Below are 26,101 nucleotides of genomic sequence, written 5' to 3'. Positions count from 1 at the left end.
TATGAATATATCACATTGTATATTTACAAATTCACTCATCTTGTGACTATTTTCATACAATATGTACTATGTTCAGAAATATGAGACCAATTTCACAATCAAAAAGTTATATAAGATTATAAATAATGGGGTTTTCTGGTGGTGCAAGGGGTTAAGACGCAACCTATGATGCTGTCAGCAGCTTCTGAAGCACGAGTTCAATCCCACAGCCAGCCAGGGAGCAACCCACATGGCACAGCAGACCTCTCCTGACTCATCCTCGCCCGCTGCTCCCCTCAGCAGTGTACTTCGGTCACTCTGCCGTTCTGTTCCCCATTCTGTCTCTGGTGATCCTCTCACCCCTCACACTTCTAGCCTGTACCCCAGCTCTTGCATGCATAAATAAATAAATCTTTTTTAAAAATTATCAATAATAAGTTCTGTAACATAACAGTCTAATTTTCATAGCTAAATCAGTCATCTAGCAAGTCTGGGGAGTTTGGTGATACTGCCTATCATACAATTACAGGGTAAAATGAGCTGCCATTTAGGATTTTCAGAATTTAACAATAAAAATTTTCTTCTATGCTTTTTAATCAAACAGGAAATTTGTAATTAAATAAATTCATAAATACCCAAAAAAGAGTGTCATAGTAAACACCCAGAAGAGAGTTTCATATTGTCAGCTGTTTATTAAAACTTTCTGGCACAATTCCAAAAAAGTTTGATCTTTTAAAAAGAAATCTACTTTAAGTTAGCCTACCTTCCACAGTCAAAGTTCCCATTTTAGATTCCAAAAAATCAAATAATGTGCTTGGTGCTGATGGTCTTGCATTTCCCAGTTCTTCTTCATCTTCAGATCTTATTCGACCCCTGCCTTTTCCTTTACCTTAAGTAAAGCAAGACATACATATTGTACATGCAAAAACAAAACATAATGAGCAGTCATCTTAAATAGTATTCTGTATAAATTTCTTTTCATATTTTCTTATATTCTACATCTTCCATAATGTTTTACATTATTATATTAACTAGCACCTTTAATTGTCTAAATGATCTACCTAGAAATTTTAATTTGTTCATGTAAATTATCTTCTAAGGAAAAACAAATCATTTTTATAACATTTTACTTTAACCAGTTATTTTTAAAAAGAATATAGAATTAGACCTTGAAATACCACAAAGTATGTTTAAGGTAATGTGCTATTCTAACAGATATGGGTTTCAGTCTGCCTCCTTGCTTGTCCCCCACCCCCATCCTACTCCTGCCATTGAGTCCTGTCTGTGCTGCTGGTTCCTGGTACCTGTCTAAACAGGGGACTTCAGTCACCCACACCAAGAACAAAGGCTTTGTGTGTGCTACAGTATTAAATCTTGACTCACCACTTCCTCTTATAAGGTGTTGGGGGCTACTTGTAACATTCCCATGTAAATTTTATGTAAACCTCTCTAATATAAAGGTGTTCAAAATGAATTTCAGCAGACAATGGGTTAGTCTAAGGAATAAATGAACTCTACCATCATTTGCATTCTCCTCTCTCTGCAACATCTTGATCCTGGTCCTAGAAACCAGAATAAGTCAAAAGCAGCCCCCTTTGCCTGAGGCAAAGTGAGTTGGTATTCAGTCCTGAGACATCATGTACTCAGGATAGAGAAAAATGTATCTTTATGAATGGGATCAGAATAGGGGGCAAGGCGGGGTGGCTTGTGCTATGCTACCCTTTTCTGTAATTCCAGTCATTTTGAAAATAGCACTTGCTGAAAGTCCACCAATGATCACCACCCTGGTTTTGATTGTACCCTTTACTCCTACTCTAATCTGTTCTGTCTAGGGGAGATGAGGCGATTGGTTCAGAGTTTTGAGTTTGTTATTTTGCTAGATGAGCACTCCAGTTTTCTTTCCAATGAAGGAAAGAAACTACTTCATTCCTCTGTTTCAATTTCAAAATAAAAGTAAACACATTGAAAACAACAAAAAAAGAAAAATCACATAATATATTCGACCATGCAATGATTAAATAATAACACTAAATAAAAAGTCATGTACCTGCTAATCTTACAGGCTAATTAGTCACTTGTACAAGTGGCACAATTATAGAAATAATTAATAGAACTGAGCACTTTATATTTTCTCTATTACTCATAACAATATAAACTATGTAAGATTATTAGACTAACTTTATACAAAGTGAAGACTGTGAGACCCAGAGTAACCAATACAAGTCTCTGTGGATCCAAACTGTTGTTTTCTCTACTTACTACAGTGGCAAATGAAATTACAGTCCTCAAAGCAACAAACTCCAATCTTTCAATAATATACATTCCTCTGAAAAGAAACAATACTACCTGGCACACTGCTTAATGAATTATACCTCTCAGTGGTGGACCTGTAACAGGTTTTTGTTTATTGCTGTTAAGAAGTACATTCAAAGCTGCTTCTAAGTTGTTGCCATTATCCATAAGAGCTTGCCTCGATGCTTCCTTACTGAAGCCCATTTCAGTTATGTGTTTCAGAGCCTTTTCATCAACCTTTAAGGAATAAAGATAAAAAAGCTAAGCTGATATATAAAGCAAGATAAAAGTTTTTAACTACATATATGTATATATTTTTTAAAGATTTATTTATTTTTATACAAGAACTGGGGTACAGGTCAGAGGCACAAGATTGTGAGAGGATTCACCAGAGACAGAGCAGGGAGCAGAACAGGCAGACGGACCAAAAGCACTGCTGAGGGGAGCAGTGGGCGAGACAGGAACGGTCTGCCGTGCCATGTGGGAATCTCCCTGGCCGGCCGGGAATCGAACCCGCACTGCAGAGGCTGTGGACAGCTTCACAGTGCAGCGATCAACACACTAAGCTACCAGGGAGCCCCTATATATATATTTTAAATAACAATAACATGTCATGCTTATGAAAAAAATTTCATAATAATACAATATTTACTTGCTGATTTTTCAATACCAAAAGTCAAGGAAGACTCTATATGTTATGTGGGGCAGTGCCTTCACACTGACTTCTAAAGTATCATTACAAATACAGAATTTTAAAAAGGGAAATTTTATAATATGTCAGAATAAAACTTTTGAAAATTGTACAGTGAAAACTACCTAAAGATAATTTTTTATGGTTGATAGTTCTTCATACAAGAAAGAAAGTGTTATTTATATAGCACCTCTCCCAAAAGTGCAAAGTATAAAATAAAAATGACAAAACAGTATCATCTCAGTGGCTTACTTTTTTCAATGTTCTGCTGTTTTCAGTATTCTACTCTATACTCATCAGCAGTACTATCTATGATGTTTTGACAGCCTGCACCCCAAACAGGAACATTCACTTTACAATGCCTGAACCCAAAATTTCCTTTACAAATCTAGACATGAGAATTTAAGAACTGTTTAAGTACATAAACATATCCCATGAAGAAATTCTTTGAACCATTTTCAGTCAGAGGATATATACTAACATTTGCAAATCTAAGAATTAACATGAATAGGCTTTAAGAAAATATATACACGGCATGCCTGTTGGCAGACACTGATACTGTGTAGAGATTAACAATGCATGACACATATTCCTAAACCCTAAATGTATCCTACTAAATGCAGAATACTTTATAAAACACCCTAACAATTATCAAGAGATCAGATTTGACATATATGAGAAAATCCACATCCCTGCTATAAATATGTTAAAGTAAATATAATAAGGATTAAACATCAAAACTATATATCCTTATTCAAAAACTAATCTGAATTTAGAAAATAATCAAACCTCCCAAAACCTTTCCCTCTCTCAATTATCTTTCAAATAAATATATAATTAAGACTATTTTCCCATACATAGAATGTTACCAAAAGTATTTTAATGATCAATTTTTAATGACAATTTTAATTTTAGCTGCCGTACTTGCATATTAAGACAATTACTTTAAATTCTGTGTTTAACAAATCCAATATTAGTGTATTTCTGGACTTCTTCAGGAATGTTTGCTATCAATTTCTTATTTTTAACCAATGAATGAGTCACACTTTCCTGCCTTTTCTGATATACTTCATGATTTTTTGTTGAGAATTAGACATTCTGAATAGCGCAATGATGGCAATTTTGAAATTCTAATTTTCCTTCCTCTCCCAAAATTGCTGCTGCCACTTGATGGTTACAGTTTTAAAGTTTAGTGACTCTCCAAACTTTCTTTACAAGGATTATGAAATATGTAGTTTGTGATCACAGTAGTCTCTATTCCATTATCTCTGTGGACAGCTAGTGAACAGCCTTTTTTCGTCAGCCCTAGTGTAGATGATGAGTGTCTGACTAGGCTTCAGTTATAAAAATCACTGATTCAGACAGTGCTTGCTTGTTAGGCACAATAGTTGCTTTGGTGGAGGGGTCAATTTCTGAAGTTTTCTATGTTATCATCATTATAATATCACTCTCTTCATATTATTTTTAATCTTGACAACAACTGTTTCAAATTTCTGGTCTCTGATGTTCTCTGGAAATTCTAAGAAAAGTATTACCAATTTACTCAAGTTTAAGAATTCACTGAGTTAAGGACTTGCCTTTTTCAGCTCACTGTATGTACTCTAACCTGAAAACTAGACTTTTTTTTTAAATTAGTCACAGTCAATTAAAGGCCAGCTTTGTCCAAGATTATAAAGTTGTTCTCCTTAGTCTGATTAATTTCAGAGTGGTCATGTGACTTGGTTTTAATCAATGAAACATGATGGAATCTGTTGGAGATTTCAGAAAATACTATCTTGTCTGACAAAACAGACCAAAACCCAGAGAAATGTCCCCCTTCTCTTCATGTTTTTGGACTTTCTACATAAAAATTTAACTTTTGAAGAATCTTTTAAGCTTGAGAAGAAAGCAAGAAATCATCTGAGCACTAACATTATACTGCTGATTTTATCAACCTTTATAGTTATCTACCTCTAAACTACTTATTTGAGAAGATAAATTTCAATTATTTAAGCTAATCCTAATATTCTGTACTCTACAAACAAAATCATGCAAATTCATTCAATCTCTAAGGCAAAGAAAAATGGATTCTTGTCAGTTCTCTTATATCTGAAAATAATGCAAAACAACAGAAATATGTTTCATTCCTCACATTTATATTAAAGTCCAGGTATATTTTTATAATCCAGTCTATAACGTACATGTGGTTGTTTCAGTACATGTTTCCCAAGAACAAAACTAAATTGCTTAGAACACAATTTGATAAAAGATGTGGGGAAGGATAGGAAAGGTCAGCTATCTATAGGTTTTTTTATGCACCATCATCATTTAGGATATAATTTCCACTGAGTGCTTTCTATTTCATTTGGTGACTTTTGATCAATCCAGTTAAGAAAAATCATGCATTAAAAATTTAACTAAATGGAAGTTTTAAATATTTTCCAAATAATTCAAATTTCAAATGAATTAATTTTAATTCTTAATGAAAGCCTTCTTAGAGATATAACATTTACCTATAATACAGTAAACAAAGCCAGCGTTGGTTGTGAAAAAGAATTAAAAAATTATCAAGGCAGGTCTCCCTGGTGGTGCAAGGGTTTAAGACGCAACCTAGGAAGTTATCTGCAGCCAGTGCAGCATGAGTTTGATTCCCGGGCAGGGAGCTACCCACATGGCACATGGCACAGCAGACCTCTCCTGCCTTGCCCACTGCTCCCCTCAGCAGTGTATTTCAGTTGGTCTGCCTGTTTTGTTCCCCACTCTGTCTCTGGTGAACCCTCTCACCCTCCACACTTATGGCCTGTACCCCAGTTCTTGCATGCATAAATAAATCCTTAAAAAAAATTATCAAGGCTATTAAATATTAAAGGAAGAACAAATTAACTTTGTAGTCAATTCTTTGGCCTCACCAGTTCTCTGTAGACACCTTCATGCTTCCCCTCTGATTTGGTTGATTTTTCTTTCTGTAAAATTTCCCTATTTCGGTTACCAGCAGTATTCATGTTGAGATTACTTCTAGCACCACCACCACCACCTCCAAATGTCTTGGTCTTTAAATAAAAGAATGATAAAGAGTAAGTAAACAGCATTTAAAAATACTTTTAAAAATTTGATTTCTAATAAAGATAATGATCAATATTTTAAGGGACTTTTAAATGATTTTAGTATGATAACATCCTACATATAAATTTATAAAATACTGGGAAATTAATCAGAATAAATTAAAATATAAAAAAGCAGGACCTGAAAGATAGGAAAATGATATTGGATGAGCACTAATGGACAATATTAAAATATCTCAAGTCAAACAGATATAAGAGAATTCAGGAAAGTTAATCAAAGAGATAAAACAAAACTCAGCAAAAGAAATGAATGACCTGAGAAATAAAATTACCTGAAAATAGAAACTGAAGTTAAAAATATGGAAATAACAGAGACTTGGGATGCAAAAAGTTCAATAGTTCAGTTAAAAATGCTAGAAAACTATGGAAGGAAAATACGATAAATGGAAGATGAAATAAGTAACCACAAAGATAGTAATGCACAGCAAATCCAGGTAGAAGAAGAGATGCAAAGAAAAAAATAAAGAAATAGAAGACAGTAGGGAACAGAGAACTCATTTAAAGAAATACTAGAGGAAGAGTTTCAAATCCTGTCAAGGAACTAAATCTACAAGTCCATACAGCTTAAAGAACACCTTGTCATCTAAATGCAATGAGACCTAAGCAAGACATGTAGTCATGAAGCATTGAGAGTTCAAGATAAAGAAAGACTATTGAAGATGGCCAGAGGGGAAATAAAAACAAATAACCCATAAAGGCACCCCAGTAAGGTTTATATCTGTCTTCTCTGAAGAAACCCAATAAGCAAGGAAAGAATAGAATGACATATTCAAATCACTTAAAAGAAAAAACTGCCAGCCAAGAATAGTACATCCTGTAGACTCCTTCAGAGATGAAAGAGAGAGAAAGTCCTTCCCAGATAAACTGAAGATGAAGGAGATTGCAACTTTAGAGCTCCCATAAAGAAATGTTGAAAGGAGCTCTCCTATCTAAATCAAAGAGAAGAAAATTCATGAAAAAATTAACAGGGAAATAAATAGAAACAGAAAACCGAGGAGAAAACATCAGTAACAGACCTTCATATGTCAGTATTCATTCTAATGTAAATGGATTGAATGGTTAGTTGGATCAGAAAACAAAATCCAAATTTCTGCTGTCTCTGAGTTCCACAGATAAACATAGGCTCAAAGTAAATGGCTGGAAAACAATCCTAAAACCAAAAGGGACCCCCCAACAACACAAGGACAGCCAAGCTTATATCAAATAAAATAAACTTCCAGTTAAGAAAGGTAACAAGAGACAGGGATGGACATTATATAATGATTAGGGGAACAATGCACCAAGAAGACATACACTCATGAACATGTATTCATCAAACTAAGGATATCAAAATATATAAGGCAACTATTATCAAATCTGAAAAGACATTGGTAACAATACAAATTGGGGGGAGGGGGACTTTAACCCCACACAAGATCCAATGGACAGATTAACCAGACAAAAAATAAACAAAGGAAAAAAAGTCTTAAACAAATAATTAGACCACATGGCCTTAAGAGAAATTTATAGGACACTGAACTCCCCCCTGCCAAGAAAAGCTAAATACACATTCTTCTCAAGTACAAATAGGACATTATCAAGAATGTGTAGACGAAATATCAGTTTACAAAACAAATGTCAAAAATTCATGAAACTGAAATCAAATCAAGTATCTTAGGTAATCACAATGGTATTAAACTAGAAATCAACCACATAAAGAGAGTAGGAAAAACTAACATGTGGAAACTGAAAAACACACAACTAAATGGCTACTGGATTAAATGACCAAACAAAAGTAGAAATTAAGGGGAAAAAACCTCGAAATAAACAAAAATGAAGATACAATCTACCAAAACGTATGGGATAGGACAAAATAGGACTAAGAGGGAAATACACAGCAAATCTGACTATAGAACTGAGGTTACCCAGAGGGGGAGGAGAAGGATGATAAGCAAAGTATGGAGGGTACCCAATGGACCAAAGTGGAGAGCTATGGGTGCTTTCAGGGTGTATATGATGTGGTAACAAACATCTGAACACATGATCCTGTGCATATGAATCATATACACTGTTGTAAACCAAAATTACTTCAGCAAAATTAACTAATTTAAAAATGTAGATCAATGATGATACTGCTATGACTAAAAAGCCTTCTCATTTCTCTCTGAATAAAGGCCAATGTCTCTAAAATGGGTTAGAGGGCACTACATATCAAGTATTTTATTTGATCAATGGTATCGAACTGACCTCCATTAAAACGCTTGACTTTATATATATAATATATATAATATATAATGCTTGACTAATCCTAACATGGTCATCTTGATATCACTGAATATATACTTCTGCTCTACAATCTTGCAATCTTCTCCTTGGGACATGCCTTACAGGTAATCAATTAGCTAATTTTATTATCTCCATCCACCTAATGAAATTACTATATTAAAACTGATACAGTTGTTGAAAGTTATTGAAAAGTTATTGAAAAAGATGCCATCTATTTACTTAGTATGTTTATATTATTTACTGTCTTTATAATATAAAACTACATAGAATTTCAAAGTACTCTCAATTTCTCACCATCCTCTTTTAATTGCAAATGCCTTCATCCCTTCACCCAATTTGATGCTCCCAAACCTTCATACTACTCTTTTCCTTTTTTGCACAGTACTTGCCAGTTTCTAACCTACCGTATATATTATATACTTCTTATATTAATAGACTGTCATCTTAACTAAAATATTAGCAGTATAAAGGCATCTTTATTTATTTTACTCACTGATTTAAGCATTTAAAAGACTTCCTGACATATATATAGTAGGTTCTGAGAAAGTATTTACTGAGTGAAAGAAAAAAGAAAAAAGGAATAAAAATTTTCACTTATTTACAGTAGATTCCACCAAATCCATACAAGTGTTTAAATGGATGATCATAAGACATCTTCTCAAAACAATTACTCCCTCATGTGATTTTGCTATTAAGATATTCAGTGTAAATATAAATATGTGTGTATACTAATCTACATAGAGAAATACAGATACAATTTCTTGCTGCAATACACATAGGTTTAGTCCTATAATTGTTACTGGGTAATACTGGTGAAGTTGATTTAGATTTGACTTCCATCAACTCTTTTTGGGGAAGAAAATTGGAGGAAAGTATAATCAAAAGAACAACTTTCCTACAATCATAAAGAAATTGATATCCTCTTCTGAAATTCCATAATTGTAATAGCTTCTTGGGGAAGAAGAAATACATTTCATGTAAACTAGGTAAAATGCATTCATTTTAGAAATATTAAAGATGATTTTTAATGTGTCTTAGATTAGAGGAAATGTTGAAGAGTAGCAATGGCAGTATATATTGAACCTTTCAGCAAAAAAATATTATGAGCTGTACCATGCAATATTTAAAAATATCAATTTTAATTCTCATAGTAAATGAAGTAGGGATCATTAACTCTGTCTCATAAAGAAAGAAAAAAAAAACCAGGGAACAAAAAGCACCCCTACATTAGGCTGAGAGATACAATAAAGGAAGAACCACCAAAATTCAAGAAGAAAACCAGTTTTCAATAAGAAAGTTGTCATTATCTAAAATTCACTGCTGGTTTTGAATAAAGGAAACTATTTCAATTTCACTGGTTAAAAGTTTCTGTGCAACTGTTTTATAAACTAAAATTTCTTATTGAGGTGTAAAAATCGTTAAGGAAAACACATTTCAAATAATAAAGAAATCAAAAACAAAAAAAAAGTGGTTATTAATGGTTTATGATTATATGTTTATATGTGTATAAATACACATATAATTCAAAGAGAAAAGGTATATTTTACTATCTGTTAAAAAGATTTAAGATGAAAACAAAAAAATGTTAATTAATCCTGAGTTACTTATTTACCCTCTGACTTTTACTAGGACTCTTCAGATACTGTTAATATTATAGGAAAATTATCCTCAAAATGTGACAACTAGCCCAACTAGTAATAGGAAACTTGCACAATAAAAAGGGTTGGTTCAGTCTAACAGCTGTTAGACTGTTAAAAAGAAAATAGAGAGAAAAGCTTTGTTTGTAAGCAGGAGTAATTTAATGGAAATGACAGAGATTTGGAAAAGGAACATTAGCAAACTATACCATAAAACTCCATAAAATACCAATGCATTACCTTAAAAAAAGACAATTAGGATTATGATTAATCTAAAGAGAACAAGACAAAAAGAGAAGTTTAAGATTTAGTTTCTTACTTCTTTGCTCTTGGCAACTTCTGCAATAGCAGCAGTCCTTTGTTTTTCAAATTCATCATTATCATTTGTAGGTTTGACAGGCATGGTAACTTGCAAAGTCTTTCTTTGATCAAGTTCTTTGCTATCCACTTGGGCATGAGATACACACTTCTGGTAATTTAAAATAATAAATTTTTTAAGATCTCTTTAGTAGTTCCAAAGGAGATTAAAATTTCTCATAAGAAAGTAATATTTAAAAAAAAGGTATCACAACAGTTGAGGTCCATAAAAATATCATTCTTTCCCATAGATGTACAAATAAAGGCAAAACCTGATTAAAGTAACTTCTAAATAAATATAACTAGTAAATAAAAAGAAAACTTACACAAAAACATTGTCATCTAAATAAGCGCACATATGTAAAAGAAAATGAATCAAGTGGTCTAAGTTCCATTTTAGAGTACAGACAAAATAATTTTAAACTTTAAACAACTTATAATACTGTGTAAAAGGTAAATTACATTTTTAAATTAGGAGCTTACTGTCCACATTATGCAACAATATTCACATGAAAGTTTATAATATAGTTACTTTAAGATGTAAAAAGATGTCCCTGAGCTTTTGAAATGAAAGTTAAAAACACAGCTTGTTCTTTAATCTGGCTGCAAAGTTTATTTTTAGTCTTATAAAATAAAGGAAGCCCTCAGTGACAAAAAAATAATCCCTGAATTGTTTTCCCTTCTAATCCTAACAGTAAAAATTCCCAAAGTGAGCCTCTCAACTCAATTTAAAAAAACTCTCAAACAAACCTGCTCTATAAAGATTTATAACAACATAAATATATCCTGTTGATACCAACACATAAACAGCATTATCTCGTGTACAAGGCTAAAATATGTTGGATTTCATTTTTTTAAGAATGTACTTAGAAACAAATAAATTACTGAGACTTTAACTTTCAATATTGTTCCTAACATTAAAAAAGCTATATATAACACATTTGAAATTCTTTTTTTCAATTCTTAAAAAAAATAAGTCTGAGCAATTTATCAACGAAATACTATCATCAAAATGTTAATGGTAAAGAAACTTTTTCTATTTATTATTTTTAAATACAAATTATTAGAATTTTTTACTATTTTCACTCTGGAGATTTTATTGCACTGGTAGATGTGAGAATTATATCAACATGAATCATAACATAGGGTATCATGCTTCCTTTTATCTGTATTATCCCTTGTTACAAAGCAAAATAAAAATCAACACATTTTTAAAGATAGCCAAGACCCAAGAATGGCTTTAACTTTGAATAGATTAGGGGCCTCCCTGGTGTAACAAGGGGTTAAGCACGGCACTATGAAGCAATCCACAGTCTCTGCAGCACCACTTCAATCCCCGGCCAGTCAGCGAGCAACCCACATGGCGCAGCAGACCTCTCCTGACTCGCCCGCTGGTTCCCTCAGCAGTGTATTTTCAGTAGATCTGCCTGTTCTGCTCCCAACTCTGTCTCTGGTGAATCCTCTCACCTACCCCCTGCATCTCTGGCCTGTACCCCAGCTCTTGTATGCATAAATAAGTAAATCTTAAAAAAAAAAAAAAAATGAATAGACTACACAGAAAGGGTTTTGAAAACAATGTCAGACAACAGATCCTATCCACTAACCTTCTGATCAACTAGACTTGTTCTTCATTCCCAGTTAAAAAAAAATGTTATGGTGATAGAGATCTCTGTTTCCTACCTATTGTGTCCCCAGCTCATTTTATTCTGAGATAGCACTCTCAAAGAAAAAAAAAAGACCAAATCTAAGACAAATTACCAATAGCTAAATTTTAGTGACATCATAGGTTAAAGAGCAAGCTGCTACTGGTATCACTATCAGGCTTGTGAGGAATAAAGCAGGAAAAGTCTGGAGCTGATTGTTTTGATTAATTTTATGAGCACAGCCAGGAAAAAACAAAATATTGGCCAGCTAAAGAACTAGCTCAAGGTAACATTCTGCAGCATGAGGGAAGTTGAAAAATAGGAAGTATAGAGAAAACCTTTAGCTTATATGAGAGAAGGATTAAATTAGGGCTGCCATGGTTAAACAGGAAAATACCAATTATAAGTAAAATTAAGTCTCTGACTGAGATGGGTATTTGAATCATGATAGAAGAATATAAACTTGGAAGGATCAGGTGAGACAGCAGAACTTCCAAAAGCACAATGATGCCCTTATTTGTCTCTAATGCTCTCACCTTTATATCTCATCCTTTTGTTGACATTATTATAGCTCTCTTTTCTTTTTACTGAACAAATTAACAAATTATAACATATTTTTGTCCTCTTGTTTTTAGAATTTCTTTCTCAAAAAAAAAAAAGGTCCCACTATCATCTTAATTATGTTGCTTTTCAGGTATGCCTCTTAATTTTTTTCAATCTTTAGGTAACAACTGTTGTGAAAATAATCTATACCAACAATTTAATTACAGTAAAGAAAACAATTATTATATTCCTATACCTAATATATTTCCATATAATTCCTATGACCTCTGAATAAATAACCTGGCACAAAACTAAACAAAGGTTGAATACAAATGAAAAATACTTTTGCTGATTAAAATTCACCTGTCAACATTAAAGTCATTACCTGTCCAAAAGGCACAAATGGAGGAGGTCCACCCTCAGTTCCAATATTGCTTCTACTGTGTTTTGACAAGCTCTGTAAGAAAAATGAGTCATACAACAGAAATTATAAATTAAAAATGTATTTACAACATGTACAATGAACCAAGAATTCACTTATTTTAGTACATTATTACAAGAAGCTAGAAAAAAATACTTCTATAAATTATTTCATAACATATAAGAAATTTTATTCCTAACCTCAATAAATCAGGCAAAGAAATCTCCCCTCATCTCCTTTTAACAAAATACACATTCACATTCAATTTACAAAAAAGTATTTGGCATGCTGCGCCCATGAGATTTTTTTTATCTCTACAAAAACTTAACATAGAACTTCTATTATGATCTCAGTGATTTTACTTATTGAGATATACTAAAAGAACTGAAAGCAGTAATGTGAATAGGTATTTGTATACCCATTTTCATAAAAGCATTATTTACAATAGCCAAAAGGTGAAAACAACTCTAATGTTTATAAATGGATGAACAAAATGTGGTATGAATATACACATATATATTTAACAAAAACTCTTTATATTAGATATAATATATACATACATATTCAATGGCATATTACTCAGCCTTAAAAAGTGAGGAAAATTCTGACACATACTGCAACATGGATCCAGGGATGAAACTTAAACACATTAGATTAAGTGAAATAAGCAAGATACAACTGGACAAATATTGTATGAGTCCACTTATTTTTTTTTTAAGATTTATTTTTATTTATACAATAGCTGGGGTACAGGCCAGAGGCGCAAGAGGGTGAGAGGATTCACCAGAGACAGAGTGGGGAACAGAACAGGTAGACGGACTGAAAGCACTGCTGAGGGGAGCAGCAGGCGCGACAGGCGAGGTCTGCCACATCATGTGGGTTTCTCCCTGGTTGGCAGGGAATCTAACCCACGCTGCAGAGGCTGCGGACAGCCTCACAGCGCTGTGCTCAACCCGCTGTGCCACCGGGGAGGCCCTGTATGAGTTCACTTATATGAGGTATTTAAGAGTAGTTAAATTCATAGAGACAGAAAATGGAATAGTGTTTACCAGAGTGTGTGGAGGAAGTAGGTAGAGGAGGGGAAGAATAAGAATACTGTTTATTGGGTACGATTTGTTTGGAAAACAAAAAAAATTGTGATGACTGTGCATTAGGATGAATGTACTTAATTTTACCATATTTATACTTGAAATGGTTAATGTTAAATTTTATGTTATGTATATACTCTATTGCAAAACAAAACAAAACAAAACAAAACTACATGGCGGGGGTGGAAGATTGGTCAGGCAGGCACCAAAATGTTACATAACTATACTACTCTGCAAATTGCATCTACTATAGAACTTTCTAAAACTTCTTTGTCAAACATACAAAACACTTTGAGATATGAATTTTTCCCTTTTTTTCCCACTAGTCTATAAGCAACGTATTACAGATATAAGGCCTGTACATACTTTTAAAAGCTACCCAATATTCCTTTCCCTATAATGATTTTATAAGAATGATTAGGGAAATCTTATTCTCAAATTCACTCTCTGCTTTATGATTTTCTATGTGTACATTTGATTTCTATGTGTACCACCTTGCCTGATGCTCAAGTAACTGAACTCTCCATAATTTCTTCATTGCTATGGTTACTAAATCAAAAATTATAAAAATAATAGAGAACTATAATCATATAAGTGTACATTTTTATTGTCTCCCAAACAAAAAATACTAAGATGGTTTGCAGGTAACAAAGTACAAAGATATGTAATAAAATATTACAAACACAACTGTTAATTACCAGTAGTATGTGTGTGCATACAATTAAGGGTAAGTTCATGTTTACTTATTTTACAGTTAGTAAGGTAGTTCTGAATGGGTTCATAAAATTAAGTAAGGTGTTAATCTGCCTAAGGAATATCTTACCATACTTTAAAATATATTATTTATTAATTTTTGAAAAAAGAAAGGATTTCTCTTGGAAATTCAAAGTTATAAATTTGGCTATTTATGTGAAAATATCAAGCCACTTAAGGGTTATCTCTTAAAGTTAGGTCTTTGATCCAGTTGTAATTAATTTTTATTTGTGGTATAAGGATCCATCTTCATTCTTTTGTACGTGAATATCCAGTTTTCCAAGCACCAATTTTGAAAAGATTCTCCTTTCCCAAATGAATGAATGGTCTTGTCAATCATGCCAAAAATTATTTGACCTTATATGTAAGAGTTTATTTCTGAATTCCCTATTCTATTGGTCTGCATATCTCTCTTTATGCTCAAAGCACATTGTTTTGATTAATGTAACTTTGTAGTAAGTTCTGTAATTGAGAATGTGAGGCTTTTTTCAGGATTTTTTTTTTTTTGACTATTCAGTCCCTGGAGATTCCAGATGAATTTTAGGATGAATCTTTTTATTTCTGTAAAAAACATTCTTGGGATTTGATAGGCATTGCACTGACTCTGTAGACCATATTAACAATATCAAATTCCAATCCATGACCATAGGTTGTCTTTTAATTTATTGGTATCTTCTTAAATTTCTTCTAGCAACCTGAATTACTTGCTTTAGTAACATTTTCAACTAAACAATGCAGTAAGGAACATATCTTGTATTGCTGAGCTTAGCAGCCTACAATATAGCACACTATGATCATAAGAATGAGTATAAGAAATGTTCTTAAATCTCCTTATCTATTTTCTTGCCAAGCAGAAGCACTTGGGAACTAAGAAAATAGAAAAGAATAGTGCATCATAAAATATTAAAAGAATTAACATACTGCTATGTTTACTGACTTACTTTAGACAATAGACAAGATTTAAGAGTGGTATAAGAACATGAATTTTAGCTCAAAGAATAATTAGCTCTATGTACTTTGTAACTCATTTCACAATTATTTAATATGATGTTTATTATATGTAATACTCAGGGCTACCACTCTGAAGATATAAAGGCTCAGACCCATTACCTATTAACATCTAATTATATAAAAGTTATTTAAACTTTCACAAAAGCATTTTATAATCTATATGGACATAATACTCCCTACTCAAGACTCAAGAGAGAATTACATGATTGACAGATGCAAGAAGCCAGGATAATATCTACACACTGGCTTAAAAATAGGGAAATTTTTTCTTGTTCAGAAGCATAACTGAAGAACACAAAGAGAATCAAAGAAAGAGAAACAGTCCTATTCAGCTATAATAAAATCTACATGAAATCACTTAGAAAGTTAAAAAAATAAACTGGAACTAGGTTGTGATTATAAATGGCCCTGAAACCCAACTTAAGGAATTTGAAATAAAACAGGGTATGAAGTGTCCTGAGTTATGAAGAAAGATAATCTGACTGAAGTATATAAAGTAAATTAGAAGATGGAGAAAGGATATGTGGCGGTGCTACTTAAAAGCTCATGCTGGAGTCAGGCAAGTGATGTTGGAATCAGAAGGCTATGAGATTTGACTGCAGGGGCTCAACAAAGTTTGTTGATAGAAGCAAAATTGAGGAATGATTACTCAATAGCTAGGATGAAAGTATCATTATGACGAATGTAAAAACCATCAACTAATGTGAGTGGGAAAACAAATACACAAAGAACCCCTTCTTTATAAAGAAATTCTAACTTGGTTTCACTTACATGTATGTGTATATGCAGGTAAGACAAATATACATACATCACATTCATATACATACATAATTTGTTTATTGCAGAATTATACATAGATACATACACAGAGTTTATAACGTATCTTGGCAGCTTTGAAACTTGTCAGTAAAGAATATTTTTTTAATATGTAATAAAATATAAAAAAAAATGAAAAAGGGCATCAGCTTTAAAGGGAAAATATGCTTAAACAAAGGTAGTTTCTACAAAGATCAGAGTTTTCCATTTTATTCAACTCTGACACAAAGGAATAATTTTACTATTCATTTTGGGATCTTCTTAAAATAGAGAATGCAATAAAAATCGAGTGTAACATTTTAAAAGTTCAAGCCATTCTTCTTAGTTTACACTTACTCTCTGCAACGCCCATTTCTCAATAAGGTGTTCTACTTCACCACCAAGAACGGTAGTATTAGAGTCATTCAAGAGAAGGAATCCATTTTTTATGTCCACAATGCCTGTCAGCTTAATTTTAGTTCCAGGTGGTGTATTCAGGCTAAGGTAAAAAGAAAAAAGAAAGAGAAAAAACACACTGAAGTTCCTTACCAAAACTAGAATTTAGTATTATTTTATGACCCAGTCAAATTCTCAAAACACACATATATGAAAACTACTTTTTAGAAGACTGGTTATACAGCATGACTGTATCACCAAAGAGGAAGTCAGAACGAGGTATAAGACTGTCATTTTGAATCTTAATGATAAAGAAATGAACTTCCATTTCCACATGTAGAAAAACTGTGCACAATAAAAATCACACATCACAAATTTGTGGTAAAGATAGAGTAATAAATATGAAAGTACTGTTTCAACAATGCCATTTTGTACAAATATAAGATCTGTCCTTTTCCCCCTTAAGCTTTGACTGTACATTATAAAGTTTATAAAATTACCTGTGTATTTCAAAATTAAATTTCAGTTACAAAATCTGACTAGTAATAATATCCTAGAGACTTAACAACTTGAGCTACCATAATTCATACAAAATAAAGCTTTTTTAAGTATCTAGTTATAGAACAAATAAGAGTTACTTATTATAAAACATACTTTTCTATATAAGAAAACGTCAGATTTCAGGCAAATATTCACCATAACCCCATTTCCAAACACCAGAGGCAAGATACTTATCCTTCCCCATCAGCCTTTTGCTATAAGAAACAATGGAAGAAATACATTTCCTCTCACAGATTTATTTTAAAGTAAAAGCACATATATCAAGCTGATCCCACCTCTTCACACATACAGCAAGGAGTAAAACACTCCACATGGAAGACTAAACCAGAACACTTAAGGTGAATTAGAAAATCACAGTGAAATGGCTTTACACTGTTCAATTTAAAAGTTCATGGAGTTTACCATGAGTTGATATATGCAATATCAAATCAGTGAAAACACTGGTATCACTGGACTACTTTGAAAGATAGTTTATAATGATAAACAAAGATCCCATACAATATAAAAATTATCTGCTAAAAATTATTCTGAGGATCCCAAGTTTAATCATTCTTAATCATTACATGTAATTTACAGAACAAATGGTGATGACCAGCCTTATCTAACCTAAACTAACTAACCCTTAACTAGAGAATTCTGTGGTGGTAAATGTGGTAAACTTAGGACAATGTATATCATACTTCTGGACCAGCAACAAACTGAGGTTGTAGTTACTTACACTAAGTAAGTGAAGAAGTTTTTCCCAATATCAGGCAATCAGCAGATCTAGATTTTCATAACTCTATAGTCATTCTTTACAGATAAATAAAAAAATAAGTACCATGGATAGCAGGGGCAGTACTCTTTACTGCTAAAGAAACTACCAATGAATCAAATCATTTGCATAAGACCTAAATGTGTTCTTCAACACCACTTTTAGCCAAGTTTTTACAAATTGGTAAAACTGAAAAAATATCAAAATGTAGAACATTACACTAGGAATAAAAGATTTTGAAAATAGGATGCAAATTAGAGGCATTTAAAGGCAATAATTAACTTACAAAGTTAATCTGAAATCAGATAATGAGCTCATTTTAGTGTAAAACAAGTAATTTTTCTCAATCTCTTCTGAGTAGGTTAAGAGAAAAAGATATAAGCCTATATAAGATGAACTGACAATTTCATTAGGATAAACTATAGTTCTATTCCACAAAAGTACAAATAGGTGCTAAAATTTTAATGTAATTTTCACTACATTACCTTCAGGACTATACTTAATTCTTATTCAAAAGCAAGGTTTGGCTTAATTATCATGTTTTCATTGACACTACAAAGTGTCTTTACTCCATCTTCATTGCAATTTAAAAAAAAAACAAAACACAGTGAGAAGTGGGATAGGAGGTAAGATATAAGAAAGAAAAAAGCACCCCAGAGAAATGCAAAACCAGTAGAGGTACAAATTCTACACTAGTTCCTGGTTTATATCCTCTCTAATAAGTTCTTCTACTTCCCTCTAAGAAAGCATTAACAAAACTTATTCTGAAATAGTCTCCCAAATTGTTCACATGTAAGAACAGTTCTGTAAGCTGTTATTTTTACAGCACCAAAAGTGGACATGCTACTTCAATGACAAGTGAATGAGCAAGTGGCAATGATTATTTCCAATTCCAAACTACAATAAATTCAGTAAAAGGCAGTGGACAGCATAAGGAACTCTCCTTTGGATTGATCTTGTGTTTTCATTTACCTCAGAGAAATATACACTATTATGTAAAATCAGAGAATGAGCCTTTATAAGGCAAGTCTTCCTTCTGAGTTATCTGTAAATTCCCTTGTAGGGGAGTCTGACTGAATTTGTCAAAGGTGGTTGAGATTCTAAATATAAGTAGGAATCCTATTCCTCAAAAAGAAGACAACATAATCACAAAGTCAATCAACTGAAATTGTTGATAAAAATCAACATTTTAGATAAGCATGCATCTTCTAAGGAAGGAGCCTCTCTCACCAGAGACAGACACTGATTTAAGGAAGAAAAAAAAAAGAAGAAAAATCATCTGAACCTGGCATATGAGGCTTCAACTAAACACATTTCCTTCCACAAAGCACAATCCCAAATCACCTAAACACTACCAAATGGAACTTTTCAATCATCTGCTGTCAGGACAGTGTCTTAGCATATGCTATTCCCCTTTACCTCTCTCTTGGGTACTATGTGGTGACATGCATCTGATGAAGCATGCTACTATGTCTCTTAATCACACAGTGTTGTAAACTAATATTACCTCAATTAAAAAAAAAAAAAAAAACCTTATTCATGTGTTAAGTCCCATTCCTGGCTCCTCCAAGTAAATGTAATTTTCTGGACTCCTAATCATTTCAATTGATATATCTATTATAATTTGCATACCTATATGCAAGCCTTATCAGCATATAAAGTAGTTGAGGCAAAATCTTATCTCTTAACTTCCTGTACTTCTGGCCACAGGTAAAGATACTGTGGCACAGTAGATAGTAAATGAGAGAGGCCTTAGGAGAGAAGTATAATCTAGGAGTTTACATTAAAAAACAAACTCAAAGGACCCAGAGCAAACAAACATAAGCATATAAAATGGCTAAGTAAAGAAAAGAAAAAAATGAAATAAAAAGACTGGTAAATGTCCCATGAAAATTCCCACCTCAGAAAATAGCTCAATCTAACTGAATGGGGACATTGAGAATATATATGGAAAGACTTTCTTTTCCTTCTCATCGCATTTCTCCATTCCATAAGGCATATCTAAAAATCCCTCATTAAAAAAGTCAAAAGTATGGTTGAGAAAACTTTTCGTTATGGATTTGCTCCTTCTCTTGGAAAGTGGGATAGCATTAGAATTTCTCAAGTTTTTATCCTTTCCCAAGAAAATTCATTCAATTTTATAGAACACTGGTAGTATGATGGACACAGCTATCAAGGAAGAAATATATTTCAAGAAATTTTGTTCATAATATATTTCCAGAAATTTTGTTCAATGAGCAAATTTTGAATGACCAATTTACTGACAAATCAAAGATTACTTTTCATGCAAGAATACCTTAAATTTCTGCTTTTACAACAAACACTGAAGCAAGGGGTAACTAACCTCATTCTTAACTACTTTTTACACAGATAAAGTATAAAAATAAATCCTTTGATTTTTTCTGAAAAATTCTAACATGTACTTAAGAGTTCATGTCTTCTTTTTAAAGTTCTTAAAATGAAATCCATTTTGAATAGCACTTTCCAACATTCTGTAACAGATATATTGAATGAAGTGTCAATCACCTTATTTTTGACATATAACTAAATTCTACTGCTGTGCAACTTATATGTCCATCAGTCATCTGCAAACGCAGCATTCTTGGTGCAGCCTGAGATTCTTCATTATCCTTTGGTGCAGCAACATTGCGAATTTTCTGAATTTGCAAAACACATGGACCTTCAAGCTGTGAAAATACAAAAGAATAAATGTCACTTTCTAGACATAATTTTGTTTTCAATCATAATGTTTCTTTTTTTCCCCTCAATGGTTACACTTTATGATTTACTATAATTTCAATTAAATAAGGTCAAAATTGAAATTATATTACATACATTAGGATTTTCAGTACTTAGAGATAAAACTTCAAGAGGGCCTCTTCAAGAACATTTTAAAAACTTCTTAATTCGTTTTGAGAAAGAAACAAGAAAAATTCAAGGAAAACAAAGAAATATTTCTGGATTAATAGTGTACTAGTAGATATTAGCTTAGTACATAGCATTAGTTTTAAGTGATGTAGTTAAGACACATCTTCCTTCTCCTGTATATTAAAGGATAATCTGGAATTAGAGAACTTGATTTTTTTAAAGGAAGATCAATGTTACAATAGCAATTGAAAGGGATGTTTTCAGTTGAAAGCATCAAGTTTAAAGTACACCCTCTTCTGGCATAGATGAAGAATACACTACTCCAAAATTTAAACTATTTCAAATTCAATAAATGTGAGCTATACTTGAGTATTTTCACATTTGTTTTAAATAAGTTTAAAACTAATTTTATATTACATGCACAGTAGTGAGGAGAAGAAATGTTCTGTATGGCCACATTTCACTCAATGACAAATATAAAACTGACGGACCAAATAGCTAGTAAGGTAAAAGTTTAATGTAATAAAATCTGTATGTTTTAATTGGGAAATAACAGTTAAATCTGCTTACATGTCTGAAAATAAATTTACATGAGGTGATACTTTCTAATTAAAACAATTATACCTTTATGCAACAGTGTAACTACAAAGGGAAAAAAGGACTATTTTTTTGGTTATAATCCTTTACATAAAATCTTTCTGTGCACATTAATGTATTTCCAGCAAAAGATAATGTGAAGTGATTGAGGAATATTTACTCTTAATTTCTCAAGTAAGCATGACACCAAGTTGACAAATATTTATGAATATTTTTCCTGGATCGAATAATTTTGTTACAAATTTTGGTTCAGAGAATAATGAGGGAAAAGAGACTAAAAGATCATCTAATTTCCAGTTACGAAAAAAAATCCAATTGAATCAAATCCAAAACCTTTAACAAGTATAAGTAAGCTGATAATTCAGGATGAACTTCTGTTTTTGAAAACTTTCGTTAATGTCATTAAAATAAAGACTTAGGTAAAAGTAATGACTGATATAATATATACCACCTTTTTTATATCATAATATTTACTACTCTATTTTACTACTTTTGATATATTTAACCTAAACAATGTCTAATATTTAGACTGTGCTATCGAATACTATCCACCAACATGTGAATATTTAAGTTCCCATTTAAGGTTTTTTTTTTTAAGATTTATTTTTATTTTTATTTATTTATGCATACAAGAGTTGGGGAATAGGCCAGAGGTGCCGGGGTGAGAGGATTCACCAGAGACAGAATGGGGAGCAGAACAGGCAGATCCACTGAAAAACACTGCCTAGAAGAGCAGCAGGCAAGACAGGAGAGGTTTGCCGTGCCATGTGGGTCAGCTCCCTGGCTTGGGCTCAAACGCATGCTGCAGTGGTTGGTGATAGCTTGGTATCTCTGAGACTTTAAATCCTGTGCCACCAGGGAGGCCCAAAGTTCCCATTTAATTTAATCAAAGTAGAATGAAAACTTCAGTTCTTCAGTCACACTAACCACATTTTATGTGTTCTTTACCTAGATAGCATGGACTGTCTACAAGTGCAAACAGTTCTATTAGATAATCAATGATAAACTAGACCTATGTGCTCCAAAGTGAGACTCATGTATCCAAGGGCTGAACATTCATTGGCCTGTAGGAGGAAAACATTTCCTTCCATTTAATTCTTCATAAAAAAGAAATCAAACTTACCGAATATTTCATATCCAGAGCTACAAGGGCACTGTCATTCTATCCATATAACATATAGGACACAAGGCAGATATCTTTATGGATTTTGGAAGTTATATATTCCTGGCTGTTAAGAGGGCACCTCATTGATTTTTTTTTTTTACTTTCAATATATTATGACAAACTGCCTTTAATTTGTGTATAATTAAACTGATATATAGATTATATTACCTAGTAACATCTCTGATGTTACTAGCAAACAGCAAGCGTACTTTTTAAATTACTTTAACTCTTGGACTATGCATCCCTTTCAGTGGATTGGACGGGCTATAAAACTGAAACCCCAACTGCACTGAGGTCAGGTAGTCTTGCTCTAGTGGTGGGCCCACAGCAAAGCCAGGCAGGCAAGCTCCAATGCATATGAATGGTGCCAGGCAGATTTAAATCTGATTGTAGTTTTCCAAAACCACCATGGTTTATCAATCCACTGAAAGGGATTGAGAAGCCATGCATTTTTGTACACAGACCAATCAAGTCTTAGCTCATACAGGTGTCAGATCTTAGAAATGGTAGCAATTTTGAAAACAGATCAATCTGGATAGAAAAGCAGTCACCCTGAAAGAAATATAAGCCAGAGCAGAAGACAGCTTCATTCACTGATTGGGAGATTCTCATTGGAATACTCATTCTGGACTCTAATTAAAACAGGCCAAGAAATCTTACAATAAAACTGAGAAATACTTAGAAATGAAGGATAATGAAAATACCAAGTAAAACAATTTGGATATAGTTAAAGCAATGGAGGAGAAAAATGAATAGCTTCAAGATAATTATATTAGAAAAGAAAATTAATGAGTTGGTCTAACAAGTTGGGAAAAGCACAACAAAATGAGCTCAAATAAAAAAGACAGAAAATAATAAAGATAATGAAATAGAAAATTAAAAATACAATAAAGGGGGCTAACAAGGTCTAGTGTTGGTTCATTTGTAAAGACTAATGAAAATGATATTGAACAAGAATGATCAAGAAGCAGAAAGTAAAAATCAAATAAACAATTAAGGGAGAAATAATAATAACCCCCCCCCAAAAAAAAACATACTTTCAGCAGCAATGAAAAAACAGTACTTCCTATAGCAATCTAATGTCCATCAACTGGAAAGAAAAAAGTGACAAATGCACACAGTTGAGTACCACTCAGCAATAAATAGGACAAACTACTGACACATGTATATAAAGCTTACAACAGATACATTATGTAACTTTAAAAAATATATAAAACTTTATAGAAACTAAGTGGAGAGATCCATATATGTGTGCACTATAGTGAGCTCATACTATTTCACAGAAACCTCACATGCACATTTCTTCCCAATTCTGGTTTTAGTAATTTCATGATATAGTTTATAATCAGCCATGGTAAGAATATCAATACTCGAAAAGTGGCAAGTACCACAAACTGGAACTTCTATTTTCTCCCTTCAAAGAAGTATTTTATCAGCATTTCATCATTAAAATGATATCATAAAGATCTCATCTCCAAGTCGATTTGCAGATTCAATGCAATTTCAATAAAAACTGCAACATATTTAAAGAAACTTGATAAATGGATTCTAAAATTTCCACAGGGGTAAGGGATATATGGGAACAAAACAGCCTACGGAAGAATAACATATTTTACCACCTCAAGATTAGAAAAACTTGATTATTTCAAGTGCCACAAAAGATATGAATCAATGAGATCTTGTATGCACTACTGAAGATGATGAAGTAATATAAATTGGTACAGCCACTTTGAAAAAAAATTTGGCATTATCTTGTAAGGTTGAACAATAGCTTAAGTATGGCATACAATAATTCAATTCCTGTTTACATCTGCTACTGAAACTCATATATGTGCATCAGGAAAATATACATTTATTAGAAGTATCCATTATTAAAAAAGAAAAAGAAAGTATCTATATAATCATCAAGAGGAGAATGCGTAAGTTTATTGTGACATATTTACAGTTTACATTATACAAAAGAGAATGAACGAATAATAGGTGTATGTAAAATGGATACATGTTAAAAGTACAAAAATGAATATATCAAATATTACATTAAAATAGTTCAAATAATTTACATACTATTTTGAGAGAAACACTGAAACTCAAACCACAGATCTGGTTTGATGAGAGTGGTTTATTGTCTAAACAATTCTGGGATGGGTAAAATAGAGAAGACCTAATTTGTGGTGTTTGCCAATTTCCACGGTGAACTTCAACTACTAAGTAGGTATCACTGAACTCCAACTTGGGAGCTGATATTTATGTGCAGGAAAGAACTGATTCTAGCACACTGCAAACATCTAGTACTATACCCTCCACTTGGCTCTCAGTGGCTCTATACACTTGCTCCTGCACTGCTGATACTATTACCCAAGAAACTCAATCTTGCTTTAGCTTTTACTAGCTACTTGCTAGCTACCAGCAGAGAGAATTCACCAAAGCCCCTCATTTTTAGTGTGACTAGCCCATGTCAAGGGGAGCTATACCTAGCTAGCAGAGCTGGGTACATAACCGCAAAAGAGACTGAGTACAAGGTACGTGACACTTTATTTTTCTCCATCACCAAGACTCTGAAGATGGAAAACTATCCCAAACATAGGAAGAGAATTCAGGTTCTAGGAATCTTAAATGACCACTATGTTTTTTGGGTATTACTATCCATCAAAAATAGTTTGCAACACTCTATTTTCTAAAGTTTGTACAATAAGAAGCTTTTGCTTTTATATTACAAATAGAAATACTGATTGAGATGTGTATGTATGTATGTGAATATAAATAGATATGCACATACCAATACACATACATATACACCCCTCTACCCTAAGATTTTAAATATGCCCCCACCATCTTCTCCTTAAAAAAATTAACACTCTATCAAGAAAAGTAGGAGAGGAAGAGTTTACTGAAAACCAGGGTTCTTCTTGGTAAATTAGGGGCTTGTACTAAATAAATAAAGAAAAGAAAAAAGATCAAATGCATGAGGGATGCTCTAATAAATAGCTTTGGGAAGGTAGTCCCAAACCCTGACCTTAGATTTTTCAAGTGAAATTCATATACAATAAGAGAGCTTAAATGTTAATATGTTTTTTAAAAGTTAAAAGAGAAACACTTTCTGAATCATAAATATATTTCTTAAAAAGTCTAAAAGTTTTGGGTCTCTCCTGGTGGCACAGGCGGTTGAGCGCAGAGCTAAGAAGCT

The 26,101-nt window shown here is 32.6% G+C and overlaps 1 protein-coding gene across 1 annotated transcript in view; it reads right to left on the bottom strand.

Annotated features, from left to right (window-relative positions):
• The window catches only part of TDRD3 (tudor domain containing 3), a gene marked incomplete at both ends in the record, with an annotated part of 127,567 nt that overhangs the window by 59,390 nt on the left and 42,076 nt on the right, over positions 1–26,101 (bottom strand). Inside the window, 7 exons of the mRNA XM_084235239.1 lie at positions 743–868; positions 2,352–2,508; positions 5,851–5,991; positions 10,285–10,434; positions 12,894–12,965; positions 16,934–17,075; positions 20,814–20,974. Of these exons, the coding sequence (XP_084091365.1) occupies positions 743–868; positions 2,352–2,508; positions 5,851–5,991; positions 10,285–10,434; positions 12,894–12,965; positions 16,934–17,075; positions 20,814–20,974 (949 nt within the window). The remainder of the gene's footprint in view (positions 1–742; positions 869–2,351; positions 2,509–5,850; positions 5,992–10,284; positions 10,435–12,893; positions 12,966–16,933; positions 17,076–20,813; positions 20,975–26,101) is intronic.

This window comes from Talpa europaea (genome assembly GCF_964194135.1).
Source record: "Talpa europaea genome assembly, chromosome: 6".
NCBI lineage: Eukaryota > Metazoa > Chordata > Mammalia > Eulipotyphla > Talpidae > Talpa > Talpa europaea.
The sequence above is the reverse complement of the archived record's forward strand: the minus strand, read 5'-3'. Positions and strand labels throughout refer to the sequence as shown.